The sequence below is a fragment of the Lithobates pipiens genome, unplaced genomic scaffold, assembly GCF_037356315.1.
Source record: "Lithobates pipiens isolate NorthernLeopardFrog02 unplaced genomic scaffold, aLitPip1_a1.2 Scaffold_14, whole genome shotgun sequence".
Lineage (NCBI taxonomy): Eukaryota > Metazoa > Chordata > Amphibia > Anura > Ranidae > Lithobates > Lithobates pipiens.
Window position 1 is genome coordinate 3,423,492 of NW_027507728.1, and position 22,382 is coordinate 3,445,873.

Consider the following 22,382-nt stretch of genomic DNA (forward strand, 5'->3'; position numbering starts at 1 on the left):
GACCACGTGACCCCGGCACACTTCAGGTCTAGGTTCTTTGTTGCTCTTTGTTCCTTTCCTCACTATCCACAGATTGACTCCGAGTACAAATATATTTATGTATCAGCTCTCTAGCATTCATACATCCCAACATCTCTAGGTGAGGGCACTCTATAATGCCGCGTACACACGGTCGGAATTTCGGCCAGCAAAAGACAGATGAGAGCTTTTCGTCGTGTAAAATGCGACCGTGTGCATGCTCCATCGGAATTTTGCTGGCCGAATTTCCGCCAGCAAAAGATTGAGAGCAACCCCTCTCCCTCAATCCCCCCCTACTCGATACTCCCCCTTTCCTCTCTTTCCCCATCTGTCCTTCCTACTCTATAACTCCACCCCCCCCCATGTCGGCGGTTGTATAAATGTAGGTACTTAGATGATTACAAGAAAACTAGGAAGTGAGCCCACGGGACGGCAATACTTCACAACTCCACGACATGGTGTTTATTGTTCTTGATGATACTGTTAGCAGAGACTTGATGTTGTATCACCAGTTTTGTCATTTACTTTGTATGTTATGTGGAAAGTATGTAACCTACTGGTCCATGTGGACCCACTTCCTGATATAAATAAACAATAAAAAAAATAAAATAAATAAAAGATTGAGAGCAGGTTCTCAATTTTTCTGACGGAAAAAGCTTCTATCGGAAATTCCGATCGTGTGTATGCAATTCCGACGTGCAAAAACTCACGCATGCCCAGATTCAACTACGAGATGGAAGCTATTGGCTACTGGCTATTGAACTTCCTTTTTCTAGACCCGTCGTACGTGTCGTACGTCACCGCGTTCCTGACGCTCGGAATTTGGTGCGAGCGTATGTATGCAAGACAGCTTGAGCGAAGACCCGTCGGAATTCCGTTGGGAAAACCATCAGAGCTTTTTTCCGATCGTGTGTACGGGGCATCACTGGCATTTCATGTTGGGGAGAGGCTCCCTGCACCATTATAGGGGTTACTAGACAACTTTTCATACCAGAATAATGCCCATTACAGCTCAATCCCATATATTCTAAGCACTCTGATCTTTCTGTAAATTTTCCATAATCGATATTTCTGCTTGGCTTCCTCTTTGTATATTTTGACATTTTTTTCTATGTGATTAAGTAAAAAATAATCTGTTTCATTATGTTTGACTACAGCATCCACTACTGGAATTTTCTGTTTTTACATTTTGCTGCGACAACAATAATTCCTTTCTTTCTCTCTTCTGGCTGCTTCCTGTGGATCCCACAGAGCTACCGCCCTCCCCACCAGGTACTGTCACCTGCATCTCTTGTGTGTCTAACATATGAGTGTATACATTCTATTCATACATCTGCATTGTCTGTCTGCTCGCTATTGTAGTCACGCTGCACGCTTCTGTCACCAATGTTGTATGTAACACTTCAGGCCATTTACTCTGCAGGTAAGCTGGCACCTGATTGGGCAAATATTACCCGTTTAATTATAGTGACTGCCATACTGCTTACATAGCTGCTAACCATGACATACCATTTATTACTGCTATCGTAATGCATTCCAACTATGTATATCTTATGTATATATACTGTATGTTTGTAGATATCTATATACTGTGTATATAAAAGGAATTAAGTGTACTGGATACACAATATAACAAAGATTTATTTGGGGGGGGGGGGGCAGGGAAAATTTACTAAAGGCAAATAGAATGTGCACTTTGCAATTGCAGTTGTACTCTACAAGTGCGTTTGCATTCGTTATCCTTAGTAAATGTGGTAAAGCATTACTTTGTTAGGAATACCCAATTAGGTGCAAGGAATTTTTGCTTGCACGTGATTGGATAAATGGAAATCAGCAGAGCTTTACCATATTTACTAAGCTCCGGAGAAAATGAGTGCAACTGTAGTTGCAAAGTGCACAGTCTATTTGCCTTTAGTAATCCCCCCCAATGGGGTTGATTTAGTAAGGCTACTTTCTACAGTGCTAAAAATAGCGCCTGTAAAGAGGCTCTCCTGTCTCTCCAGTGTGAAAAAGTACTTTCACACTGGAGCGGTGCGCTTGCAGGACAGTAAAAAAAACTCCTGCAAGCAGCATCTTTGCAGTGCTGTAGGAGCAGTGTATACACCGCTTGTTAAGCTCCCCTCACTATTCAGATCAGTGGGGCAGCTTTGCCAACGGTTTCAACCCTTTTTCGGCTGCTAGCGAGGGTTAAAACCGCCCTTATAGTGGCAAAATAGCGCCGCTAAAAATAGCGTCAGCGCCCGCATCAGCGTGAAAGTAGCCTAAAAGTGGAGAGTGCAAAATCTGGTGCAGCTCTGCATAGAAACCAATCAGCTTTCAGGTTCTTTTGTCAAAGCATAATTGAACAAGCTGAATTTTAGATGCTAATTGGCTACTATGCACAGCTGCACCAGATTTTGCACTCTTCACTTTTAGAACCCTTTCACACTGCGCCGCCTAGGGCGTCAGGGGTAAAACGGCACTATTTTTAGCGGTGCTATTCGGCCGCTAGCGGGGCGGTTTTAACCCTAGCTTCCGAAAAGGGCCGAAAAGGGGTTAAACCGGCGTTTTGCCGGTGGCTTTGCAGCACTGCCCCATTGATTTCAATGGGGAGCAGCGGTGCAGGACTGGAAGCTGCTGGCAGGACTTTTTCTGATGCCCTGCCAGTGCACCACTCCAGTGTGAAAGCCCTTAGTCTTTCACGCTGGAGTGCATTGAACAACTGTTTTACGGCGTTTTGCAGGCACTATTTTTAACGCTATAGTGCCTGCATAACGCCCTCAGTGTGAAAGGGGTCTTAGTAAAGCAACCCCAATGTGTTTTAATTAATTGCAATCAGATTTCACTGTTCATATGTTAAGAGCAGACAGGAAAATTAAAGAGGATTTATGATTGGTTATTATTAGAAGTATTTATTTATTGCTTTTACACAGTGCTTTACATATTGTACATTCATATTAGTCTCTGCCCTCAAGGAGCTTAAGACCCCTTTCACACCAAGGGTGTTTTGCAGGCGCTATAGCGTTATAAATAGCGCCTGCAATCCGCCCTAAAAAAGCTGCACCATTGTCTGTAGTGTGAAAGCCCCGAGGGCTTTCACACTACAGCGGTGCGCTGACAGGGCATCAGTGAAAAGTCCTGCCAGCAGCTTCTTTGGAGCGGTGAAGGAGCGATGTGTTTACCGCTCCTCCACCGCTGCTTCCCCACTGAAATCAATGGGGCAGCGCTGCAATACCACTATTGCGGCGTATTACTGGCGGTTTTAACCCTTTCTCGGCCGCTAGCGGGGGGTAAAAGTGCCCCACTAGCGGCCGAAATGCGCCGCAAATCCCACGGTAAAACGCCGCTATGGGCGGCGTGGTGTGAAAGGGGTCTTACTATCTAAAGTCCCAAACTCACATGCATACCTTCACATACTAGAGTCATTTTAACGACAACTAAAAGCAAAACTTTTTTTCTTTTGCAATTTTAGATTGTTGTTTTTGCTCATTGGCAGAGACTTCCTATCCCCTATGCGAAACAGGAAGTGAGAGGAAATCCCTCCAAATTAAGGGAATCCCGTGCTGTCATCCGGGTCACCAGAGCTAGTGTTCCCATTTAAGATTTCCCCTCTACTCCTGTTCTGGTGCTAACCGAAAATTTGGGATTTTCTTTTACTTTTAGTGATATTGACAAACAAGACTAATAGAGGGGATACATCTCCCAAATGGGGGCACAGGCAGCAAAATAAAAACAAACAAAAAAATAAAAAATGACAGGTATTTTAATTCTTCTTCACTCTATCCAAAAAAAAAAAAAAGTTTGCCCTTTTAGTTATAGTTTGTCCTACCAGCATATCTTTGGAGTGTGGAAGGAAATCCATGAAAGCACAAGGAGAACATGCAAACTCCATGTAGGAAATGTGGTAGGAATTTAAAGTGGTTGTAAACCCTTACAAACCACTTTGACCTATAGGTAAGCCTAGATTAAGGCTTACCTGTAGGTCCAAGAAATATCTCCTAAACCTACACGGTTTAGGAGATATTTGCCGAAAGACAGGCACCGCTGTCTACGGCGCATGCGCCGTAGACAGCGGCGCGCAGGCGCACTGAGCGCGCCGCAGTTAATTCGCGATATGCCGCAAGTGGCGGCTCCCGTGCGCATGCGCTGGAGTGACGTCATCGCGGCTCCGAGGAATGACAGTGGCAGAGCAGCGAGACCCACCAAGAAGATGGATGCTCCGAAATACAGGGGACAGCGGTGACTTCGCTGGCTCCTTTGTCAGGTAAGTGACACATAATGGACTACTGCGATGCATAGTAGCCCATTATGCTTTACCTTTGCAGGGAATCAAAGAGGAAGTAAACCCATCAGGGTTTACTTCCTCTTTAAACAGATGATCTAGTGCTGCAATAAAGAGGTGCTAAGCCATTGTTCTGAGTGGTTGCTTTGTGATATTGGTTGTCTTGGTACAAGGCGTTCCTAGTTCTAGCCTCCTTAGGCCGCGTACACACGAGAGGATTGTCCGTCCAACTAAGTCCGTCAGACAATCCAACAGACAGTCCGTCCTACTTTTGAATGAACGGACTTGACCACACACGATGAACAAACAGTCCGCTGAAAGCGTGCGCGATGACGTGTACAGCACGTACGACGGGACTAGAAATACGACGTCCAATACACAGCAATGCAACCTTCAGCCATGTAAATCCTTTCTGAGCATGCGCCATACTTAGTCCGTCCAACTAGCCTACTCACGAGCGGACTGTCCGCTGAAACCAAAGTTGGAAGGACAATATTACGGAAATTCCGAAAGACTGAGGCCACGTACACACGAGAGGATTGTCCGTCCAACTAAGTCCGTCAGACAATCCGACAGACAGTCCGTCCTACTTTTGAATGAACGGACTTGACCACACAGGATGAACAGACAGTCCGCTGAAAGCTTGCGCGATGAGGTGTACAGCACGTACGACGGGACTAGAAATACGACGTCCAATACACTGCAATGCAACCTTCGGCCGTGTAAATCCTTTCTGAGCATGCGCCATACTTAGTCCATCCAACTTGCCTACACACGAGCAGACTGTCCGCTGAAACCAAGTTTGGACGGATAATATTACGGAAATTCCGAAAGACTTAGTCCGCTGAAAAAGTCAGCTGAAGCCCACACACGAGCGGACTGTCCGCTGAAACACGTTTCAGCGGACTAAGTTGGACGGACAATCCTCTCGTGTGTACGCGGCCTTACAGGCAAGTGGTGACCAGTGGAAACCTTCAATGCTCCACTTCAACAATTACTATGATCATTTTTGTGTAAGTCACATTCTGTTATAGATTTAATTCTTCTTGAATTCAGCAAATCAATAAACTAAAAAGGTATAACCGTATACTGAGACTCTTCTGTCTTGTTAAGAGGTATCATTGTCTACCTATAATTTATTCATTCACAACAATATCACAACACAGAGAAATCTGATCTCTATTTAACAGCTCAAAATCAATGGTGAAAACAGATCTGGTTTCTCTGTCAAGTTCCAGCGCCCCCCCCCACTCCCCCCCTTGCAATTTTCAATCTTTAGATCTGATTCTTCACCAGGGCCACAGGATAGCCCTTTATGGGATAACACGTGGGCAGCCTATAAGGGCACTTTCACACTCGCAGCACCTGGGCATCGCTGGTAAAAAGGGCCGCTAGTTTTAACGGTGCTTTTCTACCGCTAACTGAGCGCTTTTAACCCCCGCTGAGAAACACCCCCCCTTAGATGGGACTTTAAAAGACCACCAACACCAAAATACAGTTAAAACATATGGTTAACAAAAAGGTAAAAAGAGACATGCAAACCTACAATGTCTCTGATAAACGGATACAATCACATAAATTGTTACAATAGGCCAACAGCTAAACAGTTATAATAAATACTCTCTTAGATAACCCACAACTGACGCGTTTCCAGTTGCTGTTGTCACAGAACTTTCATCAGGGGTAGAGCGCAAAGATTGATGGCATAATAGTATTTCTGATAAATCGCGTGTATAATAGAAACACTTGAATAAAGTCAAATTTGAATCGCGTGTCATAGTATATTAATGAGAGATGATATAATGTCGCCAGACGACGTCCTTTTTAAAAGGTCAAAATGGACTACCACTTTGTCATCCACCATTCCCAATTGCACATAGAGGGGGTTTGTTAGCTTAATAGAAAATACCCCCGTTAGACATATTTGTCCCCCCCCCCTACAATGGGGTTGTCAGCGATGCCTATGGGCTTATGTACCCAAAAGTAGATCGGCGTTGTCTGGCAAAAGGCGTGTAGGTTTCGCTGACGGACGAAAAAAGGTTAAAAGCGCCAGCGCTGCCCATTGAGTTCAATGGGCAGAAGCGCTTTAGCCCTTGTACACACGGTCGGACATTCCGACAACAAAATCCGTCGGATTTTGTCCGAAACTGGTGTTGCATACACACGGTCGGACAAAGTTGTCGGAAAATCTGATAGTTCTGAACGTGATGACGTTTTTTCATTACGATGGGACTACGTTCAGGCTAGTAGCCAATAGCTTTGGTCTAGGAATTTGATTTGAGCATGCGTGGCACTTTGTCCAATCGGAATTCTCTACAAACGATCGGACAAAGTCCGATTGGATCATGTTGTCGGAAAATTTTATAGCCCAGCTCTAAAACGTTGTCGGTCGGATATTCCGACGGAAACAGTCCGATGGAGCCCACACACAGTCGGATTATCCGACAACACGGTCCGATCGGACATTTTCCGTCTGAATGTCCGACCGTGTGTACAAGGGCTTAAAGAAGCTGCTAGCAGGACTTTTTTTTGACGTCCTGCCAGTGCACCGCTCCAGTGTGAAAGCCCTAAACGCCAACATACTTCTAGGTCAGGGATATGCAATTAGCGGACCTCCAGCTGTTGCAGAACTACAAGTCCCATGAGGCATAGCAAGACTCTGACAACCACAAGCATGACACCCAGAGGAAGAGGCATGATGGGACTTGTAGTTTTGTAACAGCTGGAGGTCCGCTAATTGCATATCCCTGTTCTAGGTATTAAAATGTGAAAAAATGGCCTGTACAATAAATCCCCAGTAGTGTATATTTTATTGATCTAAAAATGTCCTGAGATTTATATGATGCAACAGACCCATAATCAGCAGTTTTGGAAAACTTTCAGTTTTTCCAGAACTTTGTCCCCAAAACTTGCAGTTTATTAGTGTGCACAGTATGACACTATGCTTCCCCTAAGACCCCTTTCACACCACACCGCCCTTTGCGTGGGCGGTAAAACGCCACTATTTTTAGCGGCGTTTTACCGCCGGATTTGCGGCGCATTTTGGCTGCTAGCGGGGCGCTTTTACCCCCGCTAGCGGCCGAGAAAGGGTTAAAACCCGTTTTGCCTGCGGTATTACAGCACTGCCCCATTGATTTCAATGGGGAGCAGCGGTGGAGGAGCGGTAAACACACCGCTCCTTCACCGCTCCAAAGAAGCTGTTGGCAGGACTTTTTCCTGACGTCCTGCCAGCGCACCGCTGTAGTGTGAAAGCCCTCGGGGCTTTCACACTACACATAATGGTGCAGCTTTTTTAGGGCGGATTGCAGGCGCGATTTCTAACGCTATAGCGCCTGCAAAACGCCCTGGTGTGAAAGGGGTCTAAACGTTTTGACTGTTTTTATTTTCGGATAGTGACCAAAAAGAGGTTGACATTACTGACTTGTTTTTGACAGTGCAGGCTTCGGGGCTGTCATTATCTTTCCTTCAATACTTTGTGAATCATAACCTGGAACAAATATGTGGCCCTAGACGTTGGAATGCCACACCTATGCATTTATTTCTGCGTCAGTCGCTCACTAGGTAGTGAGGCAAAGATGAGCACGGCAAGCCCGGCTCCTGCACCTCTAAAAACAGGTTGTCAGATCTGATGAGAATGATATGGGTTGAAGGAGACTATAGACTGCACCGTATGAAATGTACAAAACCCCTTCAGCATCTGCCTTCTCTACACAATTATTCAATGTCAGAATGAATAAACTATAAATGTTGTAATTTTCCAGCCAGAACAAATGGCGAGGGGCATGAGCTGTTTGAATCCTGACAGGTGACATCCACGTTTAGACCATGTCCTTTCACACAGTATTTTAGTGACAGGAAATTTCACGATGTAGTAGAGATGATGACGCTCCATCAGTGAAAGCAGTCTGTCACATCCATATGGTTTCTGTGTAGTGTGTGCTATAGACAGTCACAATAGATGAATATTTTGCTAGAGCTAAGTTGATCCTTGGGCCTTCTGAGTATATGCCCTAACCAGGGGCGGACTGACAACTCATGGGGGTCCCCCGGGCAATAGGAGATTATGGGGCCCCCAGGCAATCAGACATTATGGGGGCCACACAGTATACACAAACACACAGTATACAATCACACAGTATACACAGACATGTTTCTATTGGCTGAGAAGGTACTGGAGAGGTGGGGCAGCTATAATCTTGGGATATTTAGACCAAAAGGATGTCGGTAAGGGACATTTCAGAGACAGATGTAAAAAAAACACAGATTCTTACATACTTTCCCTGGTTTTACAGAGGCTGGCAACCCTGATGGGGCCCCCTAGTGGCACGGGGCCCTCGGGCAGTGCCCTAGTGGCCCAATGGTCAGTCAGCCCCTGGCCCTAACTAATTTGTGGAAATCGTGAAACCTAGTTTATGTACCTCCTCCCCCAATCCTCCCCCCCACTTTAGCTCCTGCCTTGTCTGCTTCAAGGAACAGAGGGAATGCATTTTACAGATTGCCGTTACCTTGAATTGGCCCATGGGGCCATGGTTCTCAGACATTGTCAATCTCCTATTGTACTCTCTATGGGCCCTACCCAACTGTCCACACTTTCTCTCTCAAAGTGTCTTGTCCCATCCTGCTTCTTTGGTTGCTGGCTTTGAAGGTTTGACTGCTTTAGGTCCTAATGGACCAGGTGCGGACTGACAACTCATGGGGCCCAGAGGGCAATAGGAGATTATGGGGCCCCCAGGCAATCAAAGATTATGGGGCCACACAGTAGACGCAAACACACACGCACCGTATACAATCACACAGTATACACAGACATGTTTCTGTTGGCTGAGAAGGTATTGGATTTTTAGACCAAAAGGATGTCGGTAAGGGACATTTCAGAGAGATGTAATAAAAAGAAAAAACACAATTTTTTACACACTGTCCCTGGTTTTACTGAGGCTGGCAACCCTGATGGGGCCCCCTAGTGGCACGGGGCCCTCAGGCAGTGCCCGAGTGGCCCAGTGGTCAGTCCACCCCTGTAATGGACAGTAGTCTTGCGGACTCCATAAATCCCACTTTGCTGAAGGTCAGAAAACCCTTTTCTTGTAAGGTGTACATGGAAAGCATACTTTGCTTGGTGTGAAAAGGGAAAGCTTAATCCCAGGAAATACTCTGTGACATTCTGATTTCTCATTCAGTTTTTTTTCCTTCAGTCAGCACTGGAACTATAATAGGTTAGAATGTCAGTTTTTTTTTTTTTGCTTTTGCTCTTTCAGAGACCTTTGGCTTCCCATTCCTTTGTCTGAACCTTTGTGCAAACATGGGACCTAAATCAGGTGTTGTTGCTCCTCCGGAGATCACTGTTTAAAATCTAAGGTGGGGCACCTAGAGCTCTGGGAGTTTTATGATGGTTGCTGTGTGGCAAGAGTGACTATGACTGTGTGTATGTGTAGGAGTAGTTGGCAGGAGAGGAAATACTACCACTCCCACAACTAACACTCAGGAACTGACACCCATTCAGTTAGAAACAGTAAGGCATCTGATGGATAAGTGGTCGGAGATCTTCCTACAGGGGGACCATGACCTGGGGCTCTGGACAGTGGCATATCAGCAGGGGAGGGGTAGGGGTCTGCCCCGGGTGCCACACATTGGGCAGGTGTCAGGTTGGGGTGTTAAATATAATCGTATATTTGAATTTATATGTCATCCCGTCACGCCCGTCAGAGTCCTCCCATCCCATCCCTCCTCCTCTCCACCTGTATGTATGTGTCACACAGTGGCGATCTCCCACTGTGTCAAGGAGCTTAGATCTGAAATGTTCGGAAGCTGCTGTAACAAAGTCCAGTCTCCTAGACCAGCTCCTGTGATAGACGGCACACTGATCCAATTTTGGGAAATTGAATCAGTGTGACGTGTATTATAGAAGCCGGTCTACGAGGTGGGATTTTGTTACAGTGGCTTTCCGGGCAATTCAAATCCAAGCTTGGTGACACAGCGGGAGATCACGCTCTGTGTGATCCAGGCACTGGTGTGGCTGCATTTGATGGGCACTGAAAAGGCTGCATTGATCTCGTGTACCATGTCCGCAGTCTCTGACCATCTCCTGTATCATGTCCTCAGCCTCTAACCATCTCCTGTATCATGTCCTCAGCCTCTAACCATCTCCTGTATCATGTCCTCAGCCTCTAACAATCTCCTGTATCATGTCCTCAGTCTCTAACCATCTCCTGTATCATGTCCTCAGTCTCTAACCATCTCTTGTATCATGTCCTCAGCCTCTAACCATCTTCTGTATCATGTCCTCAGCCTCTAACCATCTCCTGTATCATGTCCTCAGCCTCTAACCATCTCTTGTAGTATGTCTACAGTCTCTTAAATAAATACATTGCTAATAGTATTAGCTAGCTGTTTATGCCTTAGGTAGAACTGTGCAGGGGAGGCAGAGAGTAAAAGGGGGCACTGTGATAATGAGAGATGGGGGGGGGGTGTCAGGCTGCAAGGGGCATTATGATGGGGGGGGGGCTGTGAAATTTGTGCAATAAATATTCTTGAAAACATTACACATTTTTGTGGGTGTTTTTTTAACATTTTTAAAGGTATAGAATCCTCCTCAGGTGCCAAATGCTCTAGGTAGGCCCTCGGCTCCCGCAATGGGATTGAACATGAGATACCCACAGGAGGGAGCTCTCCCACCTGGGAAAAACACGGAAGCATAGTTCTACTCATCTACCAAGAAAGGAAGAGGAATGGCATCCTCCACTTTAGTGTAGACTATTGGCATCTAAATGCATACACAACTCAGAAACTTACAAAGTTCAACTTTGATAAAGTGAAGGCAATATCAGACATGAGTATGTCCAAACTGTATTTATATTGCATTCATCAGATGGCGTGATGTCACCCCTGTAAAAGCTAAATTTCGAAGATGCACACAAATTGGGATTCAAACTGGGGAATTCCCTCCTGATCCCATGCCTAATGTCAACATGTGCTAGCTCCCATCATGGGGGATCAATGGACGTGTTTTGGGGGTGCAACCCCTTCCTCTCACCTAATTGAGTTGGGAGGAAGGGGTTGCACCCACCAAACGAGTAGTGATATCCCGTGATGGCAGATAGCGCATGTTGACACACTGTGTGAATCTTCAAAATTTGGCTTTTAAAATACTTTTTTTAAAATTCAAAAATACACGAGAAAACGGTCCAATTTTTGTGTGTTTTAGATTCTAAAACATCATGATGTTCTTCATTTTTTGTTCAACGTCATTGATGTTTTTCTTTATATTTTCTAAATCACAATTGCACCCCATTCTCTCCCTGATGAGGATCTGGGCACTTTCACTTGTGAAATGAGATTCTTCTTCCACAACATCCACATCACCTTAAAGAAAAAAAACTAGGGATGCACCGATGCCACTTTTTTAACACCAAGTAGGAGTACCGATACTTGACATCATGTACTCGCCGATACCAATTACCGATACCTGATTTTTCACGTGACCATTTATTTTTAAAATAATGAAAAATTACCCATTTTTGCCATAATATGAGGAATTGAAACACAGTCAAAAGACATTATGAAAGGAAACATGTTTATTTGCTTTTCACAAGGCTGTTAAAGCACAGAACATGTTATATAAAAAATGTCAATGTCATCAATACATTGCAAGTTCACAATGTTTAGGCATGAGGAGAAGGAAGAACAGTACAGTACCTCAGTCAACTCACAACACAAGACATTAGGCCATGAGGGGACATGGTTTAAGGAGGACGCTCGCCATGTGGCGCAGCCATGTAGTAGGCGCAGGAGCAAAACACATGTCATGAGGGAAACAGCACTCACCGCCGCGTGGTGAGGCCGTAACCTTATCCAGTTCCCGAGCTCCGCCCAAGCTGACGTCACTTCCGGTATCGGTTACTAGTATCGGTGCATTTTCACGAGTACCGATACCCCTGAAAATTCCAAGACATTAGGGTTTGTCTTGTGTGGTGTCTTGCAAAGGCTTCGCAAATTTCACCAGTTTCTCCAGCGTTACCTTCCTCTTTATTTTGTTATGACCCAGAATAAATGGCTATTTCTTTTTTCAGAAATACTTGGCTATGTGTTGTACTTCAAAAAGGACAGTTTGTTTGTGAGTAGGTAGGTACGTTTCAAAAATACAAGGTCAAATTAACAAGGGACGCCAACACCAACTAGCCTTCTTGAGGTTAAAAAATACAAGATAATAATGGTGTTATGGTAACTTGACTCACAAAACGAGTAATAATATTATGGAGAGCACTAGAAAAAAAAATGCAGATCTTGATAAAAAAAATAAAAATTATAAACATTATTATGGAGATCTGACTAAAAATAAAATTAATATTATTCATGAGATCACGAGAAATAATAAAGAAATCAGTATGTGAGAACTCTGTGTGAATATGAGCAGCAAAACAACTTCATTCTTCTAGCATTCTAAAGAAGAAGAGAATGCGCTGCATTAAAGGGGTTGTAAAGGTAAAAGTTTTTTCACCTTAATGCATTCTATGCATTAAGGCGAGAAAACATTTGACAATACTGGCCCCCCCAGTCCCCCCCGTTATACTTACCTGATCCCTCAAAAGTCCCGCGCTCCTCCCCGACATCCTCTTCGCCGATTGGCCTGGCCTCTGATTGGTTACAGTTGATGAATTGAAAGCAGCACAGCCATTGGCTTGCGCTGCTGTCAATCACATCTAATGATGGGGACGGGGCCAAGTGATACAGCGAGCGGCTATAGCCGCCGGCTGTATCACGGGAGCGCGACTGCAAGCACACTACATAATGCGAGGGAGCTTGCGTGAAGTTGTGGAGTCCTTGCGAGAGGGAGCCGAGACAGCCGCCGAGGGACCCCAGAAGGCCAGGTTCAGGGCCACTCTGTGCAAAACGAGCTGCACAGTGGAGGGAAGTATAACATGTTTGTAAAAAAAAAAATTACTTTACAACCCCTTTAAACTATTTAAAAAATTGCAGCGTGAAGAATGTGCTATCTCCATTACGAATGCTAGACCGAACGCTTCCGTCTCGTAATTTATTCTGAGCATGCGTGGCACTTTGTGCGTCAGAATTGTGTACACATGATCGGCATTTACACGAACGGATTTTGTTGTCAGAAAATTTGAGAACCAGATCTCAAATTTTGTGCGACGGAAATTCCGATGAAAACTGTCCAAAGGCGGAATTTCAGACAAAAGGCTCCAATCGAACATTTTCCGTCAGAAAATCTGACAGTGTGTGCGAGGAATTAGGCCGCGTACACACGGGCGGACTGTTCGCCCAACCTTGTCCGCTGAACAGTGTTTGGGCGGACAGTCCGCTCGTGTGTGGGCTTTCAGCGGACAGTTTGAGCGGACAGTTGGACGGACAAAGTCTTTCGGAAATTCCGAAAAACTGTCCGCTGAAACTGTGTTTGAGCGAACAGTCCGCCCGTGTGTGGGCCTGTCCGCTGTACTTTCGAAATGAGCGGACTGTTCCCGCTCGGAAAGTCCGCCCATTTCGAGCGCGTGTACAGGTAGGCGGGGCCCGCGAAGGAGACGTCGCGGGCTCCGCCGCCTGGAATGGGCTTAAAGGGGAACCCCAACGCCGAAAAAAATCGGCGTGGGGGTTCCCCCCAAGTCCACACCAGACCCTTGTCCGAGCACGCTACCCGGCCGGCTAGGAAAGGGGGGCGAGCGAGCGCGCCCCCCCTCCTGAGCCGTACCAGGCCGCGTGCCCTCAACATGGGGGGGTGCCTTGGGGAAGGGGGGGGCCGCGCGGCCCCCCCACCCCAAAGCACCTTGTCCCCATGTTGATGAGGACAAGGGCCTCTTCCCGACAACCCTGGCCGTTGGTTGTCGGGGTCTGCGGGCGGGGGGCTTATCGGAATCCGGGAGCCCCCTTTAAGAAGGGGGCCCCCGGATACCGGCCCCCCACCCTATGTGAATGAGTATGGGGTACAATGTACCCCTACCCATTCACCTGTGAAATAAAGTACAAATAAAAACACAACACAGGGGGAAAAAATATTTTATTGCACAGCCGGGGGTCTTCCGTCTTCGGGGGTCTTCTCGCCGGACTCCTCCGCTATGTGTGTGTAGCTCTTTTGCCAGCGGAGGAGTCCGGCTTTCTTCCTCCCCGCCGCCGGCCTCTTCTCCCGACTTCGGGGGTCTTGTCCCCCTCTTCGGTTCTTCTGCCGGGCCACCGCGCCTGGTCCGGTGGCCCGGTCTTCTGTCGCCGCCTTCGGTTCTTCTACCGGGCCACCGCGCCTTCTTGTAGCTCTTTTACAGGCGGTGGCCCGGTCTTCTGTCGCCGTCGCCGCCTTCCGTTCGTGTTCTTCTTCTTGTTCTTCTTGTTCTTCTCCTGGAGATGTTGACTCGACGAGCTCTCCGGCCGGAATGCCGGGGACGCGCTGTGCGGTCACTTATATAGTGACAATGGGGCGGGGTCACATGGTATATGTCACATGGGTTGGTCACATGGGTTGATGTCACATGGGGACTATGACATCGTAAGGGGGCGGGGTCACCATGTGACATCAACCCATGTGACATATACCATGTGACCCCGCCCCATTGTCACTATATAAGTCACAGCGCAGGGCGGCTCTGGCATTCCGGCCGGAGGGAGCGACGTGTCAACATCGCCTGGAGAAGAACAAGAAGAACAAGAAGAAGAACACGAACGGAAGGCGGCGACGGCGACAGAAGACCGGGCCACCGCCTGTAAAAGAGCTACAAGAAGGCGCGGTGGCCCGGCAGAAGAACCGAAGGCGGCGACAGAAGACCGGGCCACCGGACCAGGCGCGGTGGCCCGGCAGAAGAACCGAAGAGGGGGACAAGACCCCCGAAGTCGGGAGAAGAGGCCGGCGGCGGGGAGGAAGAAAGCCGGACTCCTCCGCTGGCAAAAGAGCTACACACACATAGCGGAGGAGTCTGGCGAGAAGACCCCCGAAGACGGAAGACCCCCGGCTGTGCAATAAAATATTTTTTCCCCCTGTGTTGTGTTTTTATTTGTACTTTATTTCACAGGTGAATGGGTAGGGGTACATTGTACCCCATACTCATTCACATAGGGTGGGGGGCCGGTATCCGGGGGCCCCCTTCTTAAAGGGGGCTCCCGGATTCCGATAAGCCCCCCGCCCGCAGACCCCGACAACCAACGGCCAGGGTTGTCGGGAAGAGGCCCTTGTCCTCATCAACATGGGGACAAGGTGCTTTGGGGTGGGGGGGCCGCGCGGCCCCCCCCTTCCCCAAGGCACCCCCCCATGTTGAGGGCACGCGGCCTGGTACGGCTCAGGAGGGGGGGCGCGCTCGCTCGCCCCCCTTTCCTGGCCGGCCGGGTAGCGTGCTCGGACAAGGGTCTGGTGTGGACTTGGGGGGAACCCCCACGCCGATTTTTTTCGGCGTTGGGGTTCCCCTTTAAGCCCATTCCAGGCGGCGGAGCCCGCGACGTCTCCTTCGCGGGCCCCGCCTACCTGTACACGCGCTCGAAATGGGCGGACTTGCCTCCGCCTTACGTGGGCGAGTCCGTTCATTTCAAAAGTTGAGCGAACTGTTTGCCCAACCTTGTTCGTCAAACAGTCCGCTCGTGTGTGGGCAAGTCCGCTCATGCAAATTTTGAGCGGACTGTTTGACAAACTGTTTGCCGAACAAGGTTGGGCGAACAGTCCGCGCGTGTGTACGCGGCCTTAGACTTACTAGAGAGGGGTGATAATAATAAGGAGTCTTAGGCCGCGTACACACGGGCGGATTGTCTGCCCAACTTAGTCCGCTGAACCGTGTTTCAGCGGACAATCCGCTCATGTGTGGGCTTCAGCGGACTTTTTCAGCGGACAGTCTGACGGACTAAGTCTTTCAGAATTTCCGTAATTTTGTCCGTCCAAACTTGGTTTCAGCGGACAGTCTGCTCGTGTGTAGGCAAGTTGGATGGACTAAGTATGGCGCATGCTCAGAAAGGATTTACACGGCCGAAGGTTGCATTGCAGTGTATTGGACGTCGTTTTTCTAGTCCCGTCGTACGTGCTGTACACGTCATCGTGCAAGCTTTCAGCGGACTGTCTGTTCATCGTGTGTGGTCAAGTCCGTTCATTCAAATGTTGGACGGACTGTCTGTCGGATTGTCTGACGAACTTAGTTGGGCAGACAATCCGCCCGTGTGTACGCGGCCTTACACACAGCCATATATTTGGGCGTACAAAGGAAAATCCTCATGCCTTTTGTGATGCCAGGGAGTCACAGCTACTGAATATATTTGGCCATAGACATAAATGCCACTACATGCATACATGTGAATGTATTTTTCTAAATGCTAAATTTTGCATGTATATACAGTATTCTATAATGCGTGTCTATGGCCAAAACTGCACTGCAGTTGTGGCTTCTGGGTGCCACGAATACAGGCAGGCTTCTGTTACTCTGTACATCCATATTCCCTAATATACACCTGTGTGCAGGAGCCCTAAGAAAAACACAAGCCATATTTAAACTTCGCCACTTTGTAACATAAATAACCTATCCCTCTGATGAGTCCTTGGTGGCTGGCAGAGTACATTGTATGCATACTCTGTGCAGTATTGCTTCTAACTTTCTACCTGTTTAGTAAAGTGAAAGTTACAGGTACACCTTGTGTACTTCGCTCTCCATACTCTGCTTGGCAAAAACACAGATTATACTTGCTGTTTTCTGTGTACAGTGCTGGGTACACCTCTGTCTGGTATATGCATAACGTTGGCTGTATTCTGTGTACAGTGCTGGGCACACCTCTGTCTGTTATATACATAATGTTGGAAGTATTCAGTGTACAGTGCTGGGCACACCTCTGTCTGTTATATACATAATGTTGGAAGTATTCAGTGTACAGTGCTGGATACACCTCTGTCTGTTATATACATAATGTTGGCAGTATTCTGTGTACAGTACTGGATACACCTCTGTCTGTTATATACATAATGTTGGCAGTATTCTGTGTACAGTACTGGATACACCTCTGTCTGTCATATACATAATGTTGGCAGTATTCTGTGTACAGTGCTGGGTACACCCCTGTCTGTTATATACATAATATTGGCAGTATTCATTGTACAGTGCTGGATACACCTCTGTCTGTTATATGCATAATGTTGGCTGTATTCAGTGTACAGTGCTGGGCACACCTCTTTCTGTTATATACATAATGTTGGCTGTATTCCGTGTACAGTGCTGGGCACACCTCTGTCTGTTATATACATAATGTTGGAAGTATTCATTGTACAGTGCTGGATAGACCTCTGCCTGTTATATACATAATGTTGGCTGTAGTCTGTGTACAGTACTGGATACACCTCTGTCTGTTATATACATAATGTTGGCAGTATTCTGTGTACAGTGCTGGGTACACCCCTGTCTGTTATATACATAATATTGGCTGTATTCATTGTACAGTGCTGAATACACCTCTGTCTGTTACATAGATAATGTTGGCTGTATTCTGTGTACAGTGCCGGGTACACCTCCATCAGGCTCAGGAGGTGGTGACAGTGTGTGTATGGGGAGGAGGAGGAGGAGGGTGAATGGATGAAGGTGGATGATGATGAAAGTGTTGAGCTGCCTATCTAGCCTCCAAGTCACGTTTATGTAGAGAGGACCCCATCCCTCCCCCTCCTCCTCTCTCCATCCATCTCTCAGGGGCTCCGCTCACCCTCATCTATGGAGAATGGACGGGGTAGACTCCGCTTCCTCCAAATTGCTCAGCTTCACCCAACGGTAAGAACTGTGCCTGGTGTCCTCGTGTGTGTGTGTGTGTGTGTGTGTGTGTGTGTGTGTGTGTGTGTGTGTGTGTGTGTGTGTGTGTGTGTGTGTGTGTGTGTGTGTGTGTGTGTGTGTGCGGTGCCTTCACCTGTCTGATCATCTGTGCAGTGTGTGCTGACATCCATCCATGTACACTGTCACACTCTGCAGGCTGAGGAGGGGGGGACATCCATATACACTGTTACACTCTGCAGGCTGGGGGACATCCATATACACTGTCACATTCTGCAAGCTGAGGAGGGGGGACACTGTTACACTCTGCAGGAGGGGGGGACATCCGTCCATATACACTGCCACACTCTTAGGGATGGGGGGGGCATCCATCCATATACACTGTTACACTCTGCAGGAGGGGGGGACATCCGTCCATATACACTGCCACACTCTGCAGGAGGGGGGGACATCCGTCCATATACACTGCCACACTCTGCAGGAGGGGGGGACATCCGTCCATATACACTGCCACACTCTTAGGGATGGGGGGCACATCCATCCATATACACTGTTACACTCTGCAGGATGGGGGGACATCCGTCCATATACACTGCCACACTCTGCAGAAGGGGGGGACATCCATCCATATACACTGTTACACTCTGCAGGCTGGGGGGACATCCGTCCATATACACTGCCACACTCTGCAGGCTGGGGGGACATATGTCCATATACACTGTCACACTCTGCAGGCTGAGGAGGGGGGGACATCCATGTACACTGTCACACTCTGCAGGCTGAGGAGGGGGGGACATCCATCCATATACACTGTTACACTCTGAGGGATGGGGGGACACGGTGCATGTGATTACTCATTGCAGGTAGGAATACAGAACATCCCCTCTGTATTCTGCCTCTGTGTTAGGAGGTCACTTCATAGGTGGAAGGCCGGTGACAGGGACAAGTTTTAGGTCACAGGGGTCTGCAGGTAAACTGTGTACATTCACATCTCCACCTAATGTCTGTCCTGATTGCTGATAATCATGCGAAGGGTTCTCTGTCACCATCCTATCTGTGTGAAGGTCCTGAGTGGGGATATGAAGTGACCATTCACCTGCACAACATAGCCTGATAGCTTTGCTGGGATCATCACTGATTATACAGGGTTCTCTTACTTTATTTCCTATGTAAATATCATGTCATTGATCTGAAGTCCAGGGCTACAGTCAATGTGAAGAGTCAATGTGAAGAGATCAGGTTTTATCTAGCTTTATAATGCCCATGGATAAGTCTGAGTCAGGGATTGGTGTATCTATTATATATTGACTATAGATCAGTCTGGTCCAGGGTCCAATGTATCCAGTATAACAATTTCCATGGACAGGTCTGATCCAGGGTCTGTTATATCCGCCATAATAGTGACCATGATTAAGTCTTGTTTAAGGTCCCTCATCTTCAGCATAGTAATGGACATGGCTTGATATGGCTCAAGGCAGGAGGAAATATATCCAATATAATAATGACCATGGAGAGCATTGGCCTTGAGACCGTTATGTCCAGAATAATAATAACCATGGATAGCTTTGTTCTGCGGTCCATTGTATCCGTTATAATAATGACCATTTAATAACCATAGGTAAGTCTGATCCAGGGTCCATTACATTCAGTATAATAATTACTATGGGCAGTAGTGTTTCCAGGTCCACTATATATATATATAGTATAACAATCAGGAATAGATGTGATCTGGGGTTTGTTATATTCAGTATATTAATGGCCATAGATACACTTGTCCCAGAGTCTATTATATTCAGTATAATGATGCCCATGAATAGGTCTGGCCTGTGGTCGGTTACATCCAGTATAATAATAATCATTGAGCCCTTTATATCCAGCATAAAAGAGATCTATATGTAGATTTGGTCTGAGGTCCATTATATCTATGGTAATAATGATCATGGATAAGTCTGTTATGGGGTATTTTTCGTGTTATAATAATAATTTGGATCAATGTGGTCTGGTGTTTAGTGTATAAAGTATAACAATGACCATGTTTAGGTCTGGTGTATAAGGGCTGTAAGGCTAATGTATTGACAATGGATAGATCTGATCCTGATTCCATTTCATCAGTATAATAATGACCATGTATAGGATTGACCCTGGTTCCATTATACCAAGCATAAAAATGACCATGGATAGGTCTGGGCCCACGTTCATTGCATATAGTAAAATAATGACCTTGCAGAAATATGGTTGGGGGTCATAACGTCCAGTATAAAATGACCATGGATAGATCTGGCATGTGGTTCACTATATCCAGTATAATAATGACCATGTGTTGGCTTGGTCCTGGTCAACTATAAAAGAATGACCATGGAAACATCTGCTCTGTGGTATGTTATATGTAGTACAAAAATTACCATGGATATACTGTATGTGATTTTGTTTAGTGTAGCCATTATAATAAGGACATTGGATAGGTCTAGTTCGAATTGCATTGTATCCAGCATATTAATGGCCATGGAAAGTGTAGTGTCTGTTAAATCTAGTATAGTGATAGTCATGTATACCAGCCTTTCTCAACCTTTTCAACACAGAGGAACCCTTGAAATCGTTTTCCGGTCTCGGGGAACCCCTGCTAAAAATTTGAAATCTACAACTCATAGTACATTAGTGTGATGGTCAGTTGGAATGGTCCTTACACTTGTGGTCATTGGGAAAAATTACCTCCCTACAGATAGTTAGAAAGATCAATGGTGTCAGTGGGAACTTATCTGAGAGGCAGAAATTGCCCAATGCTGAAGGAACCCCTAGCAACTTTTGGAGGAACCCTAGGGTTCCACGAAACCCTGGTTGAGAATCACTGATGTATACATTTCATCTGGGGTTCATTATAGCCAAGATATTAATGACCTGTTCTGGTCTTATGTTTGTTATATCTAGTATGATAATGACCCTGGAGGCCTGTGTATCCAGTATTAAAAACACTTTGGATAGATCTGGCCTGGGGTCTGTTATATCCTGTGAAATAATAAGCCCTTCATATCCAGTGTGATAATGGCCATGGATGAATGTGGTTTGAGGTCTACATTATTTGATATAATAATACCATAGATGTAATCCATGTATCCAGTATAATGATGATGATGATGATGGAAAGGTCTGGTCCGATACTTTTAGTATATCATATAACAATAATTATAATGACCATGGATAGAACTGGTCTGGGGTCCGTTATGTCCAGTAAAATAATGATCATGGAGAGCTCTGGTTGAGGGTCCAGTTTAATAAAGATTATGGATATACTGTATCTGGTGCAATTAAGTAGGACTTTGCATTCAGTAAATAAAGGCAGGGCTTTTTATATACTAGATTTGGTCCAGGAACTAGTATAAATTGTGAAGGCTCTGAATACAGTTTTTTTATGACCATTGATAGATTTGGACTGGTGTATAAAGGCAGGTCTCTGATCCAATTTTTATAACGGCCATAGATAAATCTGGTCCAGGGTTTGGCATGTGAAGGCAGGTCCTGTATAATATTGACCATAGACGGATGGTTCTGGGTTTGGTGTATAAACACAGGGCTCTGGGTATAATAATGGTCATGGATAGATCTAGTCTGCTTTATAAAGAGAGGGCTCTGAATTCGGTATAACAATGGTCATGCATAGCTCTGGTCCGGTTTATAAAGAGAGGGCTCTAGATTCGGTATAATAATGGTCATGGATAGATCTGGTCTGCTCTGTAAAGAGAGGGCTCTGGATTCGGTATAATAATGGTCATGGATTGATCTGGTCTGGTTTAAAAAGAGAGGGCTCTGGATTGGGTATAATAATGGTCATGGATTGATCTGGTCTGGTTCATAAAGAGAGGGCTCTGGATTCGGTATAATAATGGTCATGGATTGATCTGGTCTGGTTTATAAAGAGAGGGCTCTGGATTGGGTATAATAATGGTCATGGATAGATCTGGTCTGCTCTATAAAGAGTTGGCTCTAGATTCGGTATAATAATGGTCATGGATTGATCTGGTCTGGTTTATAAAGAGGGGCTCTGGATTGGGTATAATAATAGTCATGGATAGATCTGGTCTGGTTTATAAAGAGAGGGCTCTGGATTCGGTTAACAATGGTCATGGATAGATCTGGTCTGCTCTATAAAGAGTTAGCTCTAGATTCGGTATAATAATGGTCATGGATAGATCTGGTTTGGTTTATAAAGAGAGGGCTCTGGATTCGGTATAATAATGGTCATGGATTGATCTGGTCTGGTTTATAAAGAGAGGGCTCTGGATTGGGTATAATAATGGTCATGGATAGATTTGGACTGGTTTATAAAGAGGGCTCTGGATTCAGTATACTAATGACCATAGATAGATGGTTAAAGGTTTGGAGTATAAACACAGGGC

The 22,382-nt window shown here is 46.2% G+C and overlaps 1 protein-coding gene across 3 annotated transcripts in view; it reads left to right on the forward strand.

Annotated features, from left to right (window-relative positions):
- Positions 1-22,382, forward strand: part of GARNL3 (GTPase activating Rap/RanGAP domain like 3) — a 372,751-nt gene that overhangs the window by 83,382 nt on the left and 266,987 nt on the right. The window contains exon 2 of one of the 3 annotated variants that reach the window (XM_077479186.1): positions 1,270-1,290. The exons of 1 other annotated variant lie outside the window; for it this stretch is intronic. In XM_077479186.1, the coding sequence (XP_077335312.1) occupies positions 1,270-1,290 (21 nt within the window). Of the gene's footprint in view, positions 1-1,269; positions 1,291-17,834; positions 17,995-22,382 lie in introns of those variants that run through there. One more of the 3 variants, XM_077479188.1, reaches the window with a different exon arrangement.